At 51.2% G+C, this 20,536-nt stretch overlaps 1 protein-coding gene across 1 annotated transcript; it reads left to right on the top strand.

Moving 5' to 3' along the window:
• The first annotated feature begins 204 nt into the window (after positions 1–204).
• Positions 205–16,817, top strand: LOC136561339 (dual specificity protein phosphatase 22-A-like). The gene is made up of 7 exons (XM_066557608.1): positions 205–225; positions 1,541–1,574; positions 2,440–2,522; positions 5,505–5,554; positions 8,825–8,899; positions 9,958–10,129; positions 16,623–16,817. Exons 1-7 carry the CDS (start codon positions 205–207, stop codon positions 16,815–16,817), a joined length of 630 nt encoding a protein of 209 aa, XP_066413705.1.
• The last annotated feature ends 3,719 nt before the right edge of the window (positions 16,818–20,536 follow it).

Below are 20,536 nucleotides of genomic sequence, written 5' to 3'. Positions count from 1 at the left end.
CAGCAGCAGGACCCGCTGGAGCAGCCTCAGGTGAGCTGAGTTTGCCAGGGCTCTGCTTGCTCCCTTCCTGGTGTGTTTCCCTTCCTCCTGCTCTGGGAGGGGGTCACACCTCACCATCCTCCCTGGGAATTTGGGGTGTTTCTTTGCAGGTAGCCTTGGAGACTGAGAAACCACCCAAATCCTGATCCTGGGGAGAGAAAACCCATGGGGACTGGAATGAGCAAGGTACAGGGGACAGTGGGATGGTGGCCAGGACATTCTCTGCTTCTGCAGCCCATGGATGCACTTCCCAGGTCCCTAAATACAGCTCTCTGCACCTTCCCCTTTCCCAGAGCCCTTTGGAATTCCAAGCACTTCAAGAGAATTAAGAAAACAAACAGGGATTTAAATCCAAGGTTTATATCGGGGTGAAGAGCTCGGTGTCTGCAGGTGTCAGAAAAGTGACAGCTGGCATTAAATGCTCATCCCTGGGGTGCTAAAACCTTGGCATTTTCATCCTCAGGGATAACAGGGGTCCCTGCAGGGAAATTCCCTCCTTCCCACCCTCGGGGTGTGCCCCAGCAATGGGGGAAATGTGGTTTCAGTGCTGCTTTTTCCTCCAGGGCTGGAGGAGGGGATCAATTTCTGTTGCTGTCCTTAAATAACCACTTGGAATGTGAATCCTTCAGTTTAAAATTAGACTCTGGGACAACAACAGAGAGGTCAGATCGGGCAAACTCCCTCTGCATGGCTCTGATGTGGTTTAACACCGGGGATTCACCCCTGTGAACTCAGCCTGACAGGCAAAGTGCCTTTTACAGCCCCCAAAGTGCCTTTTATGGTGCACTTTTGGGGAGCCCAGGCTGTTGTTGCCAAGGGCTGGATTGGTGCAGAGCCTTTTGTAGGATCCAATTTTGGACTCCCATGACATGCAGGGCTCTGCATTCCCCTTCACACTTTGAGCTGTGCTCAATCCAGGTGTTTGCACAGGGATGGGCTGGGGTTCAGCTGGATGTGACCCAGTGCTGCTGAAAACCCTAAAACTCCTCAAACCAGGGCTCTTCTGCCAGATGGGCACCCAGCAAGTCCAGCTGATAATCAGCTCTGTCTTTCTGTGCCTCTGGAAACGCTCTGGCAGGTTCTCACACCCCTTAAACACCCTCAGCTGTCCCTCTTCTCCTTCATAACCCTGCAGCAGCGAGTTGGAGACCAAATTTGCAGCATTGACATCTCTTAACTGCAATAAATAGAAATCCTGCTGTAAATAGCATCCATCCATCCCCAGGTGGCAGATGCAACATTTGGAACTCCAGAGGATCACATCCAAACTCCTCCCATTCCTGTGCTGGGTTGTTCCTGAGCTCTGCTCTCCTGAGGGGTTTGGGCTCAGCCTCTCCTGGTTGTTTATGGATATGATCCATGGATTTGGGTGCTTGGCTTGGCATGGCCTGGGGAGTTTGGTGCCAGGTGTCCTGGTCCTGCTGGAGCTCATTCCCACCACATCAGATGTACCTTGTTCCTGGTGCCATCTGAATTCTCTCTCCTTTTTGTCACCTCCCAGATTGTCACCGGCCTCTACCTGGGGAATATTCGTGGTGAGTGAATTCCCTGCCCCTCCCTGGTGCTGTGGGGTCCTTGGGCAGCTGGCAGGGCTGGAGGATTCCTCTCCTTGGCAACTCCATGTGCTGGGAATCTCAGCATCTTCCAGAGCTGCCCCAAATCCCCAATTTCCAGTGATCCCAGTCCAGCCCAGGAGGGGGATGTCCCCTGGGAGCTGTGTGTGACCGCGTTCACAGGGGTCTGAGGGTGAGGGAAGAGATGAGGATCTGACTCCATGTTTCAGAAGGCTTGATTTATTATTTTATGATATCTATTACATTAAAACTATACTAAAAGAATAGAAGAAAAGCTTTCATCAGAAAGCTGGCTAAGAATAGAATAAGAAAGAATGAATAAAAAAAGTTTGTGGCTCGGGCTCTGTGTCCGAGCCAGCTGACTGTGATTGGCCATTAATTACAAATATCTAACATGGACCAATCCCAGATGCACCTGTTGCATTCCACAGCAGCAGATAATCCATGTTTACATTTTGTTCCTGAGGCCTCTCAGCTTCTCAGGAGGAAAAATCCTAAAGGAAAGGCTTTTCCATAAAAGATGTGTGCACCAGCTGCGCTCACCAGCCATGCTGGAACCCCAGGAAATTCATGGCATATCTGGAAACCTCCCCAACAGCAAGGACACAGCAGCCTTGTCTCAGTTCTCAGGGTAATTCCTGACTTTAGGGACGGCTTTAGGAACCTGCTGAGCACCCAGTGCATCCCAGGGAGATTTTGCCTGGATGGGGGTGTCCAACCTCCTCCCTGCACCGCGTGGGACGAGAGGCAGGGCTGGAATGGGGGTCAGGGGCTGGGGGGGGGGTCGCAGCAGGGCAGGAAATTCCCACGTGGCTCCCGTTTCCAGACTCTGAGGACCACGAGAAGCTGCTGAGCAAGGGGGTGACCCACATCCTGTCCGTGCACAGCGGCGCCAAGCCCGTGCTGGAGGTGAGTGCCTGGCTGGGGGGGCTGGGGACAGCCGGGGCAGCAGCAGGAGCTGGGAAGGGACAGCCAGGGAAGGGACAGCCAGGGAAGGGCACTCAGGGAAGGGACACCCAGGCAAGGGACAGCCAGGGAAGGGACAGCCAGGGAAGGGACACCCAGGGAAGGGACACTCAGGGAAGGGACAGCCAGGGAAGGGACACCCTGGGAAGGGACACCCAGGGAAGGGACACTCAGGGAAGGGACACCCTGGGAAGGGACAGCCAGGGAAAGGACAGCCAGGGAAAGGACACCCAGGGAAAGGACACCCAGGGAAGGGACACTCAGGGAAGGCACAGCCTGGGAAGCGACACCCAGGGAAGGGACACCCAGGGAAGGGACAGCCAGGGAAAGGACACCCTGGGAAGGGACACTCAGGGAAGGGACACTCAGGGAAGGGACACCCAGGGAAGGGACACTCAGGGAAGGGACAGCCAGGGAAGGGACACCCTGGGAAGGGACACCCTGGGAAGGGACACTCAGGGAAGGGACAGCCTGGGAAGGGACAGCCAGGGAAGGGACACTCAGGGAAGGGACACCCAGGGAAGGGACACCCAGGGAAGGGCACTCAGGGAAGGGACACCCAGGCAAGGGACACCCAGGGAAGGGACAGCCAGGAAAGGGACAGCCAGGGAAGGGACACTCAGGGAAGGGACAGCCAGGGAAGGGACACCCTGGGAAGGGACACCCTGGGAAGGGACAGCCAGGGAAGGGACACCCTGGGCCTTCTCCTGGCCTGGGGAGAAACAATGCTGGGTTTGCAACGATTTACACTGATTTACACCAATTTATACTGGTTTGCAATGATTTACAGTGATTTACACCGATTTACAGAGATTTACACCAATTTATACTGATTTACACCGATTTACACCAATTTATAGTGATTTACACTGATTTTCACCAATTTAAACTGATTTACACTGATTTACACCGATTTACAGTGATTTACACTGATTTATACTGATTTACACCAATTTACACCGATTCACACCGATTTACACAGATTTACACTGATGTACACTGTTTTACACCATTTTACACTGATTTACACTGAGTTGCACCAGGAGATGCTGCCCAAAGGGGCTCAGTGATGGATTTGGGGAAGGGGCAGCGGGGTGCTAGGGTGGTTTTTGGGGGGCTGTGGGGTGTTTGGGTGGGTTTTGGGGAGCATTGGGGTTTTTGGGGGGCTGTGGGGTGTTTGGGTGGTTTTTGGGGAGCAGCGGGGTGTTTGGGTGGGTTTTGGGGAGCATTGGGGTTTTTGGGGGGCTGTGGGGTGTTTGGGTGGATTTTGGGGTGCAGCGGGGTGTTTGGGTGGTTTTTGGGGGGCAGTTGGGACCCGCAGCGCTGCGGGGCCGTGCCCGGAGGGTGCCCGGCGCTGCCGGGGGGTCCCCACGAGAGGGCGGCGGCGCCCCGCGAACGGAGCCCCGGCGGGGAGGGGTGCTTACACCAGGGAGCAGAGAGCACACAGCCCTTACACCAGGGAGCAGAGAGCACACAGCCCTTACACCAGGGAGCAGGGCATACACAGCCCTTACACCAGGGAGCAGAGCACACACAGCCCTTACACCAGGGAGCAGAGAGCACACAGCCCTTACACCATGGAGCAGAGAGCACACAGCCCTTACACCAGGGAGCAGAGTGCACAGCCCTTACACCAGGGAGCAGCCCTTAACACCATGGAGCAAAGTGCACACAGCCCTTACACCAGGGAGCAGAGCACACACAGCCCTTACACCAGGGAGCAGAGCGCACACAGCCCTTACACCAGGGAGCAGAGAGCACACAGCCCTTACACCAGGGAGCAGAGAGCACAGCCCTTACACCATGGAGCAGAGCGCACACAGCCCTTACACCATGGAGCAGAGCGCACACAGCCCTTACACCAGGGAGCAGAGAGCACACAGCCCTTACACCAGGGAGCAGAGCCCGCGGAGGGGAAGCGGAAGGCCCGGGGGGTTTTGCAATGTGTCAATCACGGCCCCAGCGGTGACCACAAACCCCAGCGCCGCTGCCATGGTGGGATGGGGACAGGGACACCCGGGGCAGGGACAGGGACACCCGGGGCAGGGACAGGGACACCCAGCCCCAGCACAGGAACACCCGGCCCTGTGAGCAGCCCTGGGGTTCATCCCGGCCTGGGGGGTGTGGGTTGAGCTTTGGGGTGGGTCAAAGACCTTTTGGCTTCTCCAGGGTGGATTTGGTGCCTCTTGCCAGCCTGGGGACACGTTGGGATGCACCAGGCGTGGAGCTGTGGGGTGAGGTGATGTGTGGAAAGCCTGTGGGTCGCCCCAGCACAGAATTAACCCAGTGCCCATCCTGCTCTGCCCCTTCCTTCCTTAAATAATCCAATTTTTCAGCCTCCCGGGCTGGAGGGTGGTCCAGGGGCTTGGGCTGCCTGAACCTGATGGAGATGGGGCAATCCCTGGCGCTCTGGCTGCAGGATTTCCCCCCATATTTTGCTAAGAAAGGATTAAAAAAAAAAAAAACAAACCCCAACCCCCTGATAAAAAGGATCTAAATTTAGCTCTGAGCAGGGAGGATCGAGGAAGCGATGTTTTAAGGAGAGGAAAGTAATCTGACCTAGGCCAGCAGGCAGCAGATGATTTATGGGGTATTAAAAGGACAGGGAGGAAATAACTCATTGATGACAGTGGCTTTGTCAGTGCACGTCTTCCTGGTGGAGTCTGGGGCTCCCTGGCTCTGTTTTGGGGGGCTCCTGAATGTTTGAGTTGCCCCCACAGCCTGGCCCGTCCTGTGGGATTGAGGGGAAATCAGTGGGGAGGGATGGATGCACTCATCCATTGCAGTGGAGCAAACCCCACTGGTTTGGTGGTTTTCAGATTTCTTCTCCCCTCAAGGTCAACTGAGGAAGGAAAAAAAGAGAGAGAAATGGAGGATTTTGTGATTCTTGGAGGTATTTAGTGACTGTTTTATTCTGTGTTGCAGGACATGACCTATCTGTGTATCTCAGCCTCGGATTCATCCAGTCAAAACCTGTAAGTGATTTCCCATCCTTTTTTCCTGTCAGCAGTTGGTCAATAAAAGATCAGGTTGTGCAGGATGAAGGTTCAGTCCATCCATGCTGTGAAATTTCACGTAACCCCTGAGCTTCCCAGAAGCTGGGGTTCATTTTTATGCGGTAAATAAGATTTTAGGGCTTAAAATCTATTTTTAATATGTGTTTGCAGTCAGGAAATGTGATTTTTTTGTCAAGTTTCAGAGTTATTCCACTGGGCAGGACTGAAAACTGGAGTGTTAGAAAGATGATTTGTGTCAGTCCTCAAGGCATTTTTTTTTAAGAGAAATTTATTAAAATATGAATTATTTTTGCCATATAAAGCAATGACCCATGCTCATAACTCTTGGAATGCTGTTTTGGAGATGAAGCTGCTGAGAGGAGCTGGGAGGAATTCCCAGGATTTTGTGGGATGCTGCTGCTTTGGGTGACGAGCACCAATAAATCATCAATTTGCACCAATAAATCATCAATTTGCACCAATAAATCATCAATTTGCACCAGCAAATTGGCAAATCCAGGGGATTTTTCCCTCCAATCAAACCCTAAAAAGCATCAAAACTTAATTTCCAAGCCCCTGCCTGTGGAGGTGCTGTTTTTTCCAGCATCCTTGGCAGCAGCCATGCCTGGGGGTGGAATCCTGCTTGCTCATGCTCTGGGCTGAGCGGAAAGAGAAGCTTTACAAGAAAACCCTGCCTCAGCAAGAACTGGGTTTTTTTGGTTGTTATTTTTTCCCCCTTCGCTCATTTCTTTGCGCTCATGGCGTGTCTACGAAAGGGAAAAAAAAATAAAAAAAAGGGGAAAAAAAAACCCCAAAAAAAGAAGATAAGGCTGCCTGCAGGAAGGAAGAGTTATTCAAGAAACTATTTTCTGCTTGTCAGTTTATGCCTTGGATTTCACAATCCTGGTGAACTTTGTGTCCTGCTTGTGATTCGGGAGCTCAGCACTAATTCCACTGCCTGATCCCACGCTTGGAAAAGCACAGGCAGAGCTTTCCCTGTGGGAAAAACACCCGTGGAGTGGGTGAGGATGGATGGGGGAGCCAAATTCCTTTGGGATGTTGGGACAGGGATGGAGGCTGGAGGCATGAGCATCGTGTCCTTGCAAGCAGAGAAGATTCCTGCTGGTCCTGCCGAGGGGCTGAAGGGGAGCACTGGGATCTGGAGAGTTTGGAGCTCAGTGGGCAGCACCTGCAGGCCCTGGGGGATGTTGTGTGCTCTGTGAACATCAGCAGGACAAGCAGGGAAATCCCCTGGGATGAGATTTTGATGCCTTGGGAAGGCTGAGCTAGAGCAGAGGCTGGGCAGAGCTACAGAATAAAGCAGGGATTTATTAAAAGGATCTCTTCAATGGATGTACCTTGGACAGCACAAGAGCCCAGCAGGGCTGCACCAAAGATGGACCAAAATGGTCCCAAAATGAACCCAGGATGGACAAAAATGGTTCCAAGATGAACCCAGGATGGACCATTTTGGTCCCAAGATGAACCCAAGATGGACCAAAATGGTCCCAAAATGAACCCAAGATGGATCAAAATGGTCCCAAAATGAACCCAAGATGAACCAAAATGGTCCCAAAATGAACCCAAGATGAACCAAAATGGCCCCAAAATGCCCAAGCGCTCCCGGGGTCTCTCCCTGGGATCAGTTCTGCTCCATTTGCATCTTGCAGTTCATTGTCCCATTCCAGCTTTAGCCCCTGCAGTCCCATCCTTGTTTTTCTCTCTCTCCAGCCCACGGGGTTTGTGCTCCTGGGCTGAGATTTGGATCATTTGTCCTTGGTGCCCAGCTGGAGCAGGAATTGTTTTGTCTCCCTGCTCTGTGCACAGAGCTCAGCATCCCCTGATGTGAACCCAGACCCACACACTAAAGCAGCACAGGACCTGAAAATCATAAAAGTTTAACCCTGAGGCATCACTTTGGGCAGGGAAAACCCTCCCAGATGGTGATGCTCCATTTGCTGGAGGACCCTTGGATTGACATCTCCTTGCAGGAATGGGAGGCTCAGTATTTTTAGCCTGCTCACCATGCCAGACACTCCCTCACCTCTCCTGCTGTTCCTGGGGAGCAGAACCCCCTGCGATTCCTGCATTAATTCATTCTGGCTCCTCAGACAGCGCCGAGCCCAGCGCCCCAGGGCAGGGTGAAGAACAAACACCCTCCTCCATGGGCCAGCAGGGATGGAGGAGCTCCTGGAGAGTTCCCAGAGGGAAAGCAGCTCCCTTGGCAGTGGGAATGACTGCAGGAGGTCAAGCTTTGGCTTCTGAGAAATCAGGAAGGCAGCGAGGGCTCCCTCCCACCCCATCACGCGCAGCAGAGGAAGTCCGGCGCCGCAGCACAGGGGCTGCCAAAGGGACCCTCTTCTCTGTGGATTTTTTGGGTTTTTTGGGTTTTTTTTTTTTTTGGTTAAGGTTGGGATGAAATGTGTGAGATGGTATTTTTTTGTTTGGGTTTAGCTGTTTATTGGTTTTTGTTTGTATTACAGATTATTTTATTTATATTATTTATACTACAGGTTATTTTATGTATATTACAGATATTTCACAGATTGTGAGTTTTATAGTGCTTTAATAAGTTAAAAAATGGAGTTGTATCTCTTTTTTTGTAAGATATTTTTAGGGATAAACTGTTCAATTAAGAAATGATACCTAAATTATTTTTATTTTTAATTTAATCACTATTTTATAAGTAATTTTTAACTTAATCACTGTTTTTTAACTTAATAACTAATTTTTAACTTGATAGCTTAATACTTAATAAGCATTTTTTAACTTAATAACTAATTTTTAACTTAATAACTTAATACTTACTTAATAACTATTTTTTAACCGAATAACTAATTTTTAACTTAATAACTAATTTTTAACTTGATAGCTTAATACTTAATAACCATTTTTTAACTTAATAACTAATTTTTAACTTAATAACTTAATACTTACTTAATAACTATTTTTTAACCGAATAACTAATTTTTAACTTAATAACTTAACAACTTTGTGCAGAGAGCTCACCATCCCCATGTATGAAGCTCAGACCCACCCACTAAAGCCGCACAGAATGTGAAAGATATAAAAGCTCAAACCTGAGGCATCACCTTCGCCTGGCAGAGGAAGGATCTCTGCTCCCACCCCACGCTGGTGGCCCTGGGGTGGTGGAAAACCCTTGGGAGTGACAGTGCTGGTGTTTGCAGGGTGCCCTGCAGGGACAGGCAGCCCTTCCTTCCCTCCTCACCTCTGCCTCTCTCCCTGCAGGCTGCAGCACTTCAAGGAGTGCATCCAGTTCATCCACGAGTGCCGGCTCGCAGGGGGAGGCTGCCTGGTGCACTGGTGAGAGCTGCTGGGACCCCTCAGAGCCCAGCCATCCTCTGGGAGCTGGGGATGGAGCCCTGGGAAGGCTGAGCTGGAGCAGAGGCTGGGCAGAGCTACAGAATAAAGCAGGGATTTATTAAAAGGATCTCCTCAATGGATCCACCTTGGGCAGCACAAGAGCCCAGCAGGGCTGCACCCAAGGTGAACCAAAATGGTCCCAGAATGAACCCAAGGTGAACCAAAATGGTCCCAAAATGAACCCAAGATGAACCAAAATGGTCCCAAAATGAACCCAAGGTGAACCAAAATGGTCCCAAAATGGTCCCAACATGGACCAAAATGGTCCCAAGATGCCCGAGCGCTCCCGGGGTCTCTCCCTGGGATCAGTTCTGCTCCATTTGCATCTTGCAGTTCATTGTCCCATTCCAGCTTTAGCCCCTGCAGTCCCCCCCTTGTTTTTCTCTCTCCAGCCCACGGTGTTTGTGCTCCTGGGCTGAGATTTGGATCATTTGTCCTTGGTGCCCAGCTGGAGCAGGAATTGTTTTGTCTCCCTGCTCTGCGCCCAGAGCTCAGCATCCCCTGATGTGAACCCAGACCCACACACTAAAGCAGCACAGGACCTGAAAATCATAAAAGCCAAAACCTGAGGCACCACTTTGGAAAACCCTCCCAGATGGTGATGCTCCATTTGCTGGAGGACCCTTGGATTGACATCTCCTTGCAGGAATGGGAGGCTCAGTATTTTTAGCCTGCTCACGATGTCAGACACTCCCTCACCTAATCCGAATCTCAGACCCGCACACTAAAGCAGCACAGAATGTGAAAAATAGAACAGCCAAAACCTGAGGTGTCAGGCATGGGCTCCTAAAAGTGTCCTTGGTGTTGAACATCACTGACCACCTGAGCACCCAAGATGTGGCTTGAGGAAGGGACAGGGAGGTGACAGCAGCAGTGAGAGTGTGAGAGGGGAGCTCCTTGTCCCCTCCAGCTCACGCTGCTCACAGCCCAGCCAGGCACCCGCATCCCAGGGCTGGTTCCTGCAGGATCCCATCCCTGACTGGCTCCTCCTGGCCCAGCCTGGCCGGGGTGTCCCGCAGCAGCACCCTGCTGGTGGCATACCTGATGACAGTGACGGAGCTGGGCTGGCAGAGCTGCCTGGCTGCCACCAGGGCCGTCCGCTCCTACGCCAGCCCCAACCCTGGCTTCCAGCAGCAGCTGCAGGAGTACGAGAGCACCCTGCTGCACGAGGTGAGGCCCCCGGGGGCGCTTTTGGAGGGCTTTGCAACCAGGCATGGCTCCTTTGTATGCTGTTTGCCCCAGCTGGATTTGGGAATGTCGTTTATCACCTGGGGATTTGGGGGTTTGTGTGCAAAAACAAAAAGAAATCTTAAAAAATTGCCTTGGTATTGTGTGAGTGCACTTAAAAAAGCTCTTAAAAACCCCAAACCTAAAAACCCCAAACTTGAAAACCCCAAACTTGGGGTGCTTTGGGTGCACCAAAGGCCCTTTTGGATGCTTTTGGAAGTGTTTGCAACCAGGCATGGCTCCTTTGCATGCAGCTGTTTGGCCCCAGCTGGATTTGGGAATGTTGTTTATCGCCTGAGGATTTGGGGGTTTGCGTGCAAAAACAAAAAGAAATCTTAAAAAATTGCCTTGGTATTGTGTGAGTGCACTTAAAAAAGCTCTTAAAAACCCCAGACTTAAAAACCCCAAACTTAAAAACCCTTGGGTACATTTTGGAGGGGTTTGCAACCAGGCATGGCTCCTTTGCATGCAGCTGTTTGTCCCAGCTGGATTTGGGAATGTCATTTATCGCCTGAGGATTTGGGGGGTTTGTGTGCAAAAACAAAAAGAAATTTTAAAAAATAAGGCCCTTGATACTGTGTGAGTGCACTCTAAAAAGCTCTTAAAAACCCCGAACTTGTTTTCTGGAGTTGGGATGCAGCAGGAAGGATGGGAGAGCAGTTTGTCCCTTGGGAACCTCAGGAAGGAGCTGGGCCAGCTCCCGGGGATGCAGCAGGGAGAGGGGGAGTGGAGAGGGAGGAAGGCTCTTGTGAGGAGTTTTGGGATGTCTGGGCACCAAGGGCCCCGCTCTCAGGGGCAGGTGGCAGGCAGGAGGGCAGAAATCTCCTATTTCCTCCCCAAAACGAGGTTTTGGGAGAGCAGGGGCTGAGGCTGGCTGGTTCCCAGCAGGGAAGGGAGGATGGAGCAGAGCCCAGCTGCATTCCAGGGAGAGCACCCAGTGCAGGGGTCAGAGCTGCACGTTTGACCTGGAAAGCCTCCGAAAGCAAAGGGAAAGACCTTAAAAAGCAAGGGGAAAAACCTTAAAAAGAAAAAACCTTAAAAAGCAAAGGGAAAAACCTTAAAAAGCAAAGACCTTAAAAAGCAAAGGGAAAGACCTTAAAAAGCAAAGGGAAAAAACCTTAAAAAGCAAAGGGAAAAACCTTAAAAAGAAAAGATGTTAAAAAGCAAAGGGAAAAACCTTAAAAAGCAAAGACCTTAAAAAGCAAAGGGAAAGACCTTAAAAAGCAAAGGGAAAGACCTTAAAAAGCAAAGGAAAAAACCTTAAAAAGCAAAGGAAAAAAACTTTAAAAAACAAAGGCCTTAAAAAGCAAAGAAAAAAACCTTAAAAAGCAAAGACCTTAAAAAGCAAAGGAAAAAACCTTAAAAAGCAAAGACCTTAAAAAGCCAAGGGAAAAACTTTAAAAAGCAAAGGAAAAAACCTTAAAAAGAAAAAACCTTGAAAAGCAAAGGGAAAGACCTTAAAAAGCAAAGGGAAAAACCTTAAAAAGCAAAGGAAAAGACCTTAAAAAGAAAAAACCTTAAAAAGCAAATGGAAAAACCTTAAAAAGCAAAGGAAAAAACCTTATAAAGCAAAGACCTTAAAAAGCAAATGGAAAAACCTTAAAAAGCAAAGGGAAAAACCTTAAAATAAAAGACCTTAAAAAGCAAAGGGAAAAACCTTAAAAAGCAAAGGAAAAAAAACCTTAAAAAGCAAAGGGAAAAACCTTAAAATAAAAGACCTTAAAAAGCAAAGGGAAAAACTTTATAAAGCAAAGGGAAAGACCTTAAAAAGCAAAGGGAAAAACCTTAAAAAGCAAAGGGAAAAACCTTAAAAAGCAAAGGGAAAAACCTTAAAAAGCAAAGGGAAAAACCTTAAAATAAAAGACCTTAAAAAGCAAAGGGAAAAACTTTATAAAGCAAAGGGAAAGCCCTTAAAAAGCAAAGGGAAAAACCTTAAAAACCAAAGACCTTAAAAAGCGAAGGAAAAAAAAACCTTAAAAAGCAAAGGGAAAGCCCTTAAAAAGCAAAAGGAAAGCCCTTAAAAAGCAAAGGGAAAAACCTTAAAAACTAAAGACCTTAAAAAGCAAAGGAAAAAAAAAAACCCTTAAAAAGCAAAGGAAAAAAACCACCTTAAAAAGCAAAGGAAAAAAAAACCTTAAAAAGCAAAGGGAAAGCCCTTAAAAAGCAAAAGGAAAGCCCTTAAAAAGCAAAGGGAAAGCCCTTAAAAAGCAAAGGGAAAGGCTTTTAAAAGCAAAGGGAAAGCCCTTAAAAAGCAAAGGGAAAAACCTTAAAAAGCAAAGGGAAAGCCCTTAAGAAGCAAAGGGAAAGGCTTTTAAAAGCAGCGCTCCCACCTGGCTCTGTGGCTGCCTCCAGCCTCCCACTCTGGACTCTGCCCCTTCCCCCTTCCCAAACTTCCCATGGGACACAGACGCCCTGCAAGGGAAGGGGAACCCTGGAAATGATGTGTGCAAAGGGTGTCACAGCTCCTGTCACCCCTAAACCCCGTGCCAGCCCTGGAGACAGAGCCCCCCGTGCGCTGCAGCCGCCGTGCAAGGGAAAAACAGGGGGATCTGGGGGGTTCCCATGGCAAACAGGGGGTCCTGGGGGGTTCCCATGGCAAACAGGGGGATCTGGGGGGTTCCCATGGCAAACAGGGGGTCCTGGGGGGGTTCCCATGGCAAACAGGGGGTCCTGGGGGGTTCCCATGGCAAACAGGGGGTCCTGGGGGGTGCCCATGGCAAACAGGGGTCCCTGTGGCAAACAGGGGGTCCCTGTGCTCCCCTTGAGCCCCTGGGGGGGCTCCCATGGCAAACAGGGGGTCCCTGTGCTCCCCTTGAGCCCTTGGGGGGTTCCCATGGCAAACAGGGGGTCCTGGGGGGTTCCCATGGCAAACAGGGGGATCTGGGGGGTTCCCATGGCAAACAGGGGGTCCTGGGGGGGTTCCCATGGCAAACAGGGGGTCCTGGGGGGATTCCCATGGCAAACAGGGGGTCCTGGGGGGGTTCCCATGGCAAACAGGGGGTCCTGGGGGGTTCCCATGGCAAACAGGGGGTCCTGGGGGGTGCCCATGGCAAACAGGGGTCCCTGTGGCAAACAGGGGGTCCCTGTGCTCCCCTTGAGCCCTTGGGGGGTTCCCATGGCAAACAGGGGGTCCTGGGGGGTTCCCATGGCAAACAGGGGGATCTGGGGGGTTCCCATGGCAAACAGGGGGACCTGGGGGGGTTCCCATGGCAAACAGGGGGACCTGGGGGGTTCCCATGCAAACAGGGGGTCCTGGGGGGTTCCCATGGCAAACAGGGGGTCCCTGGGGGGATTCCCATGGCAAACAGGGGGTCCTGGGGGGATTCCCATGGCAAACAGGGGGTCCTGGGGGGTTCCCATGGCAAACAGGGGGATCTGGGGGGTTCCCATGGCAAACAGGGGGTCCTGGGGGGATTCCCATGGCAAACAGGGGGTCCTGGGGGGATTCCCATGCAAACAGGGGGTCCTGGGGGGTTCCCATGGCAAACAGGGGGACCTGGGGGGTTCCCATGGCAAACAGGGGGATCTGGGGGGTTCCCATGGCAAACAGGGGGATCTGGGGGGTTCCCATGGCAAACAGGGGGATCTGGGGGGTTCCCATGGCAAACAGGGGGACCTGGGGGGTTCCCATGGCAAACAGGGGGATCTGGGGGGTTCCCATGGCAAACAGGGGGATCTGGGGGGTTCCCATGGCAAACAGGGGGTCCTGGGGGGTTCCCATGGCAAACAGGGGGATCTGGGGGGGGCTCCCATGGCAAACAGGGGGTCCTGGGGGGATTCCCATGGCAAACAGGGGTCCCTGTGGCAAACAGGGGGTCCCTGAGGGGATTCCCATGGCAAACAGGGGGTCCCTGTGCTCCCCTTGAGCCCCTGGGGGGGTTCCCATGGCAAACAGGGGGTCCCTGTGCTCCTCATGAGCCCCTGGAGGGGATTCCTGTCCTGGCAGGAGGGAGCAGGGACAGCCTGTGACACTGTCCCCAAGGCCAAGTTCCTGTGACACTGTCCCCAAGGCCAAGTTCCCTTCCCCGGTGCTGTCACACGGGGGGATGTGGCCCTGCCCCTTTGTCACCAGCTGCCAGAAACGTCCCTGGAGGAGGCTGGCAGATGCTCCTGGGGATTACAAACCACCCTGGGTGCTGGAGATTCCCTGCAGGGCTTCCCCTGGCAGGGCAGCTCTCCCCAGCCCTTCCCACACACCCTGGGCTGCGCTTTGCCGTCCCTCCCTCCACCCCAGCCATTCCTCCTGCTCCCCAAATCCACCCTGGACACCACAATTTCCTCCTTTTCCCTCCCAAGCTGCTTTTCCCATCCCCTCACAGCTTTGCCAGTGGCTTTGCAGCCCTTTCCCTGAGGCAGCCCAGGGTGGAGGTGCTGGGATGTGTTTTCCTGTCTGTGGGATTTAGCAAGAGCTGCCTTTTCCTTGAAACTCCCACTCGTGTGTGATGTCAGCCCTGGAATGGCCCTGGTGTGTGGGAAACCTCAATCCTTGCTGGTTTAAACCCATGAGGAACATCCTGGACCTCCTGGGGCTCTGGTGCCTCAGTTTCCTTCACCTCAGGGGGCTCAGATGGGAGGAGGGAATGGGGAAGGTGCTCCAGCCTCACTGCTGTGGTTTCAAGCTGGCAAATGGGGCTTCTCCAGGCTGCAGGGATGAAGAAGGAAGGAAGGAAGGGAGCAAGAGCAGCAGCAGGATGATGGGGAGGCTCAGAAAAGGAAGCCAGAGAGGGCACAGATGGGCATTCTGGGGACACAGCTGACCCTGTGGCGCTGGCACGCGTGGCCAGGCTGCCTTCTTACCCCAGATGGGCTGAGGAGGAGGAGGAAGAGGAGGAGGAGGAGGAGTGTGACCATGTTCACAGGGGTCTGAGGGTGAGGGGAGAGATGAGGATCTGACTCCATGTTTCAGAAGGCTGATTTATTATTTTATGATATATATTACTTTAAAATTATACTAAAAGAATAGAAGAAAATGTTTCATCAGAAGGCTGGCTAAGCTGAGAATAGAATCAGAAAGAATGAAAACAAAGGTTTGTGGCTCAGGCTCCATGTCCAAGCCAGCTGGACTGTGATTGACCATTAATTAGAAACAACCACACGAGCCCAATCCCAGATGCACCTGTTGCATTCCACAGCAGCAGATAACCATTGCCCACACTCTGTTCCTGAGGCCTCTCAGCTTCCCAGGAGGAAAAAATCCTAAGGAAAGGATTTTCCATGAAAAGATGTCTGTGACAAGTGGGGTGAGAAGTTCCCCACAACCTCCCGAGGTGCTCTGACATCAAACCTGCCCCACCTTGCAAGGACCAACTGCTTCTGGGGGAAAAAAAAAAGCCTTGGGAATCTTTCCTTACAGGAATTCAGGCACATTAGGAGCAGCAGCAGCAGCTTCTTGGCAAGGAGGAATAAATAAAGCTGCTGTCCCAGCTGCAGGCAGTGTGGGAAGCTGAGGGTGCTGCCAGCTCTGGACTGGGGATGTGGGGAGTGCTGGGATGGGGGTTCCACTGCATCTCTGGGGACATCCATCCACACTGGCTTCCTTTTCTAGCCCTACCCATCATCCTGGGATGATGATACCCATTACTGGAATCATCTACCCAGGGAGGTGGTGGAGTCACCATCCCTGGATGTGTTTAAAAAAAGACTGGATGTGGCACTTGGTGCCATCATCTAGCTGAGGTGTTAGAACATGGGTTGGACTCGATGATCTTGAAGGTCTCTTCCATCCTAGAAATTCTGTGATTCTGTGATCCTGCTGCTGCTCTTGATCCCTTCCTGTCTTCCTTCCTCATCCCTCCAGCCTGAGTGTGAGCTCCTGTGGGATGGGACCCTCCTGCATGCTGGGTGTGCTGGGATCAGGGATCCACTGCATCTGTGGGGACATCCATCCACACTGACCTCCTTTTCTAACCCTCCCCATCATCCTGCTGCTGCTCTTGGTCCCTTCATTCCTTCTTTTTAACCCTCCCATCCTGCTGTTGCTCTTGGTCCCTTCATTCCTTCTTCATCCCTTCATTCTGTGGGATGGGACCCTCCTGCACGCTGTGTGTGCTTGGGGATGTGGGGAGTGCTGGGATGGGGGATCCACTGCATCTGTGGGGTGCTGGGTGTGAGCTCCTGTGGGGTGGGACCCTCCTGCACGCTGGCTGTGCTGGGATCAGGGATCCACTGCATCTGTGTGGTGCTGGGTGTGAGCTCCTGTGGGGTGGGACCCTCCTGCACGCTGGCTGTGCTGGGATGGGGGATCCACTGCATCTGTGGGGTGCTGAGTGTGAGCTCCTGTGGGGTGGGACCCTCCTGCACGCTGGCTGTGCTGGGGATGCTGCAGGAATTGCTCTGCTCGCTGCTTTCCCCCGGAGCTGCCCTGCTCCATCTCTCTCTGGGGTTTCTGAGCTTTCCAGCTCCCCCTGAGAGCCTCTCCTGCCTCTTCTCCCGGCAGTACCGCGCCTGGATCCGCCGGGAATACGGCAGGAACCCCTTCCAGGACCAGGAGGAGCTGCAGCGTCTGCTGGGGCAGCAGCAGCAGCAGCCCGGGGGCAGGGATTGCTCCCGGCTCCCTTGCCCGGCTCCCACCTTGTCCCCTCCGTGCCGCGCAGGTGACACCGCTGGTGGCAGCGGGTGGATGAGCAGATAAAGCAGCCAGGCTGTTCCCGGGCAGGAATTGGCCCTGGGGCTTGGAAAATTCAGTTTTCCCTTTGCCAAGCACCTGCAGGGATTGGTGTGTAGGGCACAAAGATGCCAGCAGCAGCCTGGGCTCCAGGCTGGAGCAGGGGGACAGGAGCCACAGAGCTGCCAGCTCTTGGAGCCTCTGCTGCTCACAGTGACCCCGAGATGGGTCACAAAGTCTCTTTTCCCAGCCTGGCGGTTGAAGAAGGAGCCAGAGCCCTTCAGTTCTCATTCTCAAGGTTGTTCATTGCTCCTTATCTATAAAACTCTCCTGTCCAGCCATGGTCCTCTCAGCAGGACGGTCCAAGGCACTCTGCCTGCCCCTGGTGTTATCTTTCTATACTTAAAACTACATGTACAATATTTACCATAACTTCCCAATACCCATCACCTATGTTAGACACTGAGCTTCTACTCTAAACCAATCCAAAAGTGCCAACATCACAGCAGAAGATGGAGGCCAAGAAGAAGAAGAAGAAGGACAGGACACACCCAGGTTCCTCCATCTTACCTCCTGAACCCCCATTCTAAAAACCCCAAAAATCTATTTTTCACCCCATGATAAATTCACTATCATTCTACTTAAACTTTCGTGGCTTGTAATTCTTCATATAAGGTTGGTAATTGGTTTTTTTTTCCAAAGGTTAGATCAAAGGCACGGGGGTCTTGGGCTCTGGGGTCTGGGGCTTTCCTTATCCCAGCCCCAGGGATAAGGGGAAAGGTAAACCCAAATTTGGGTTTTATCTGGCATTGTCTTTATCCCAACCCCAGGGATAAGGGGAAAGGTAAATCCAAATTTACCTTTTATCTGGGATTTTCCTTATCCCAACTCCAGGGATAAGGGGAAAGGTAAACCCAAATTTAGGTTTTATCTGGCATTTTCTTTATCCCAACCCCAGGGATAAGGGGAAAGGTAAACCCAAATTTAGGTTTTATCTGGCATTTTCTTTATCCCAGCCCCAGGGATAAGGGGAAAGGTAAACCCAAATTTAGGTTTTATCTGGGATTTTCCTTATCCCAGCCCCAGGGAGGGGGGAAATCCAGCAGTGCCTGTCCCACTGCCTCCATCCCTGGAGCCAGAGTGGGTGTGGGATTTCCCTGAGCCCCATCTGAATGTCCCTGCTTGCCAAAGAAACCAAAAGCTTGGTTGGATTCACTCAACCCATGGACCAATTTAACTCTGTCCTTCTCCAAAAGCCTTTTTGATACCTGAACCCTGTGGCCATGTCCAGTTTTTCATCCCAAACTCGGATTGTGTTTTTCCAGAGCTTTTTTTTTTTGGCAGGAATTCCCCCCATCTGCCTTTCAACCCATCCCATCCCATAGATTCAGCCCTTCCATATGGAAACCTTCAACCCTTCCGTGCCATCCTGCCCTTTTTACTGTAATTACCCTGTTTGTCCACTCAAAAAAAAAAAAAAAAAAAAAGTCTGTTCTGCAATTCCTTCTAAGAAAAAAGGGATTCAAAACATTTCTAGGAATTTCTCTGGATGAAGATTTTTGGGTACACGTCGTGTGACAGCACCAGGGGTGACTCACCCAGCTCCTAATAAAGAAAAAAGTGATTAAATCCTGAGGGTGCCTGGACTTGATTTGTGGTGTTCCTGGTGGGAATACAGACATGGACTGAAATGACTTCCCAGCTTCCCATTTTCTTGATGAGAACCACCAGCAAAATGAAAAGTTTTAAATATTCCGTGTTTGGCCATGATGTATAGGATTCTAGGGGAAAAAAATGTTTTTTTTTTCCCATTTATTTAGATGGAGAAAAGGGCCCCTGTGGCTGTTATTCCACATGGAAATAATGGGAAAGCAATTAATGAGGTTGATGGAGTGGGCTGAGGGGAGGCTGAGCAATCAGCTCAGGGATCAATATTGGATTTAAAGCCTCTGTTTTCGTTTTAGGAAGCAGAAAAATGGAACTTGCAGGCAGGAAGAGAAAAGAGAAGAAAGTGGGAGTTAATAGGAAGTCATTGGAGATGGGTGATAAGCAGAGATTAGATGTGCAGGAGGTGTGATAAGCTCCACAGCCCGGGCTTCAAACATTCCCTGGGAACCACAGCACCAAAGCAAAACCTGGGAAAACCCCCCAGGTTTGGGGAATCACAGGGAATGCAGCAGCAGCACCCTCCATGCCTGACATCACAGCCACAACCATGCCCCAAAACCTCCTCCCAGCCCAGATTTCCCTGGATTTGGGGGCTATCAAATATCTATCTATTTTTCATATGAATATATCTATTTTTATATGAATATATCTATTTTTATATGAATATATCTATTTTTTGTATGAATATATCTATTTTTATAAGAATATATCTATTTTTCCACTCTGTCCTCCATCAGGGAGACCTGAGGTGGCTTTAGGAATTCTGGCAGCTGGGAGGCAAACCCCAAACAGGTAAAACTGGGCTGATTTCCACTTTTTGGACATTGCCAAGAGCACCTCAGGCTGAGCTGCCCATGGTGCTGCAGACAGGGAAAATTGTTCCCAGCACATTCCTGGCCCTGCTCATCTTCCCTTCCCAGCCTGTTTCAAGTGTCTGAAACCCAATTTTATTTGGGTTAATTTTTTTATCCTCCCCACAGGGATCCTCCTCACCCCAGGGAATTTGGATTTTCCTTTCCACCTTTACCTTTACCTTGCCTAGGAAGCTGCAGAGCCAGAGTGAAGGTGGGAATGATGAAGTCACCTCGCCCCACTGTGACGAATTTCCAGGTTTTTGGTCCCCAGAGGGGATGGAGAGTTTGGTTGTGTGCAGACCCTTTAAATTATCACAAGTTTCCCAGAATTTTAACAAAAGAAAGAGGTTTTTACAGGAGGGTCTCTATCTAGCAGGAGGATGCAATACCCCTGCAAAGCTTAAAATTGTATTTTTGGTCAAAAAAGAAAATGAATCCTCCTGACTGTATCTGATTGCAGAAGATGGTTCTTGGCTCACCCCAAATCTCCTGGGGGGGATCCAATGAGGATCAGTGGGGTTTTTAAAAACAGGGGCCATTCCAGCCATCCTTTATTAGAAATGACAGGAAAGGTTGTGCACCTCAGAGTGTTATTTTTATTAAACCATCTGTGCAGCTCCATACATTTCCCATTTCTCTGTATTACCCACGTGGGAGTAATTATGGTTTTCTTCCAAGAAATGTGCGTGTAATCTGGTAATCCCAAAAAAATCCCCCTCTGAAGTCAGGCTGCAGATGGTCCTTTATGCTCTGGTGGGTCTGGCTGGGTTTGGCCAGGCTGGGGCACAGCCAGGACACCAAATCCAGACTGGGAACAGTGGGAGCTGCTGGGGCAGGCAGGGGGGGATGATCCAGGACTGGGGATGATCCAGAAAAGAACTGGGAACTGCCTGGACTAAACTGGGACTGGGGGTGCACCAGTGTGGGACTGGGGAAAGTGGCTTGGGAGTGGGAATGGACTGGGCTGGGACTGGGGACACTGGTTTGGGACTGGGGACACTGGTCTGGGACTGGGGATGGACCAGTCTGGGACTGGAGAACGTGGCCTGGGAATGGGAATGGACTGGGCTGGGACTGGGGACACTGGTCTGGGACTGGGGACACTGGTCTGGGACTGGGAAGGCTGATTTGGGATTGGGGATAGAATCACCTGGGACTGGAGAGTGACCAGTGTGGGACTGGGGAAATTGATCTGGGACTGGGGAAACTGGTCCGGGAATGGGG

The sequence above is a fragment of the Molothrus aeneus genome, chromosome 11 (assembly GCF_037042795.1).
Source record: "Molothrus aeneus isolate 106 chromosome 11, BPBGC_Maene_1.0, whole genome shotgun sequence".
In the NCBI taxonomy this organism is placed as follows: domain Eukaryota; kingdom Metazoa; phylum Chordata; class Aves; order Passeriformes; family Icteridae; genus Molothrus; species Molothrus aeneus.
This window is presented reverse-complemented; position numbering and strand designations above follow the sequence as displayed.

Coding starts and splice junctions, on each gene's coding strand:
- LOC136561339 (XM_066557608.1), top strand. CDS start 205: ATGGGGACTGGAATGAGCAAG. Junction 5,555..8,824: donor GATTCATCCAGTCAAAACCT/GTAAGTGATTTC, acceptor CTCTCCCTGCAG/GCTGCAGCACTTCAAGGAGT. Junction 10,130..16,622: donor AGAGCACCCTGCTGCACGAG/GTGAGGCCCCCG, acceptor TTCTCCCGGCAG/TACCGCGCCTGGATCCGCCG.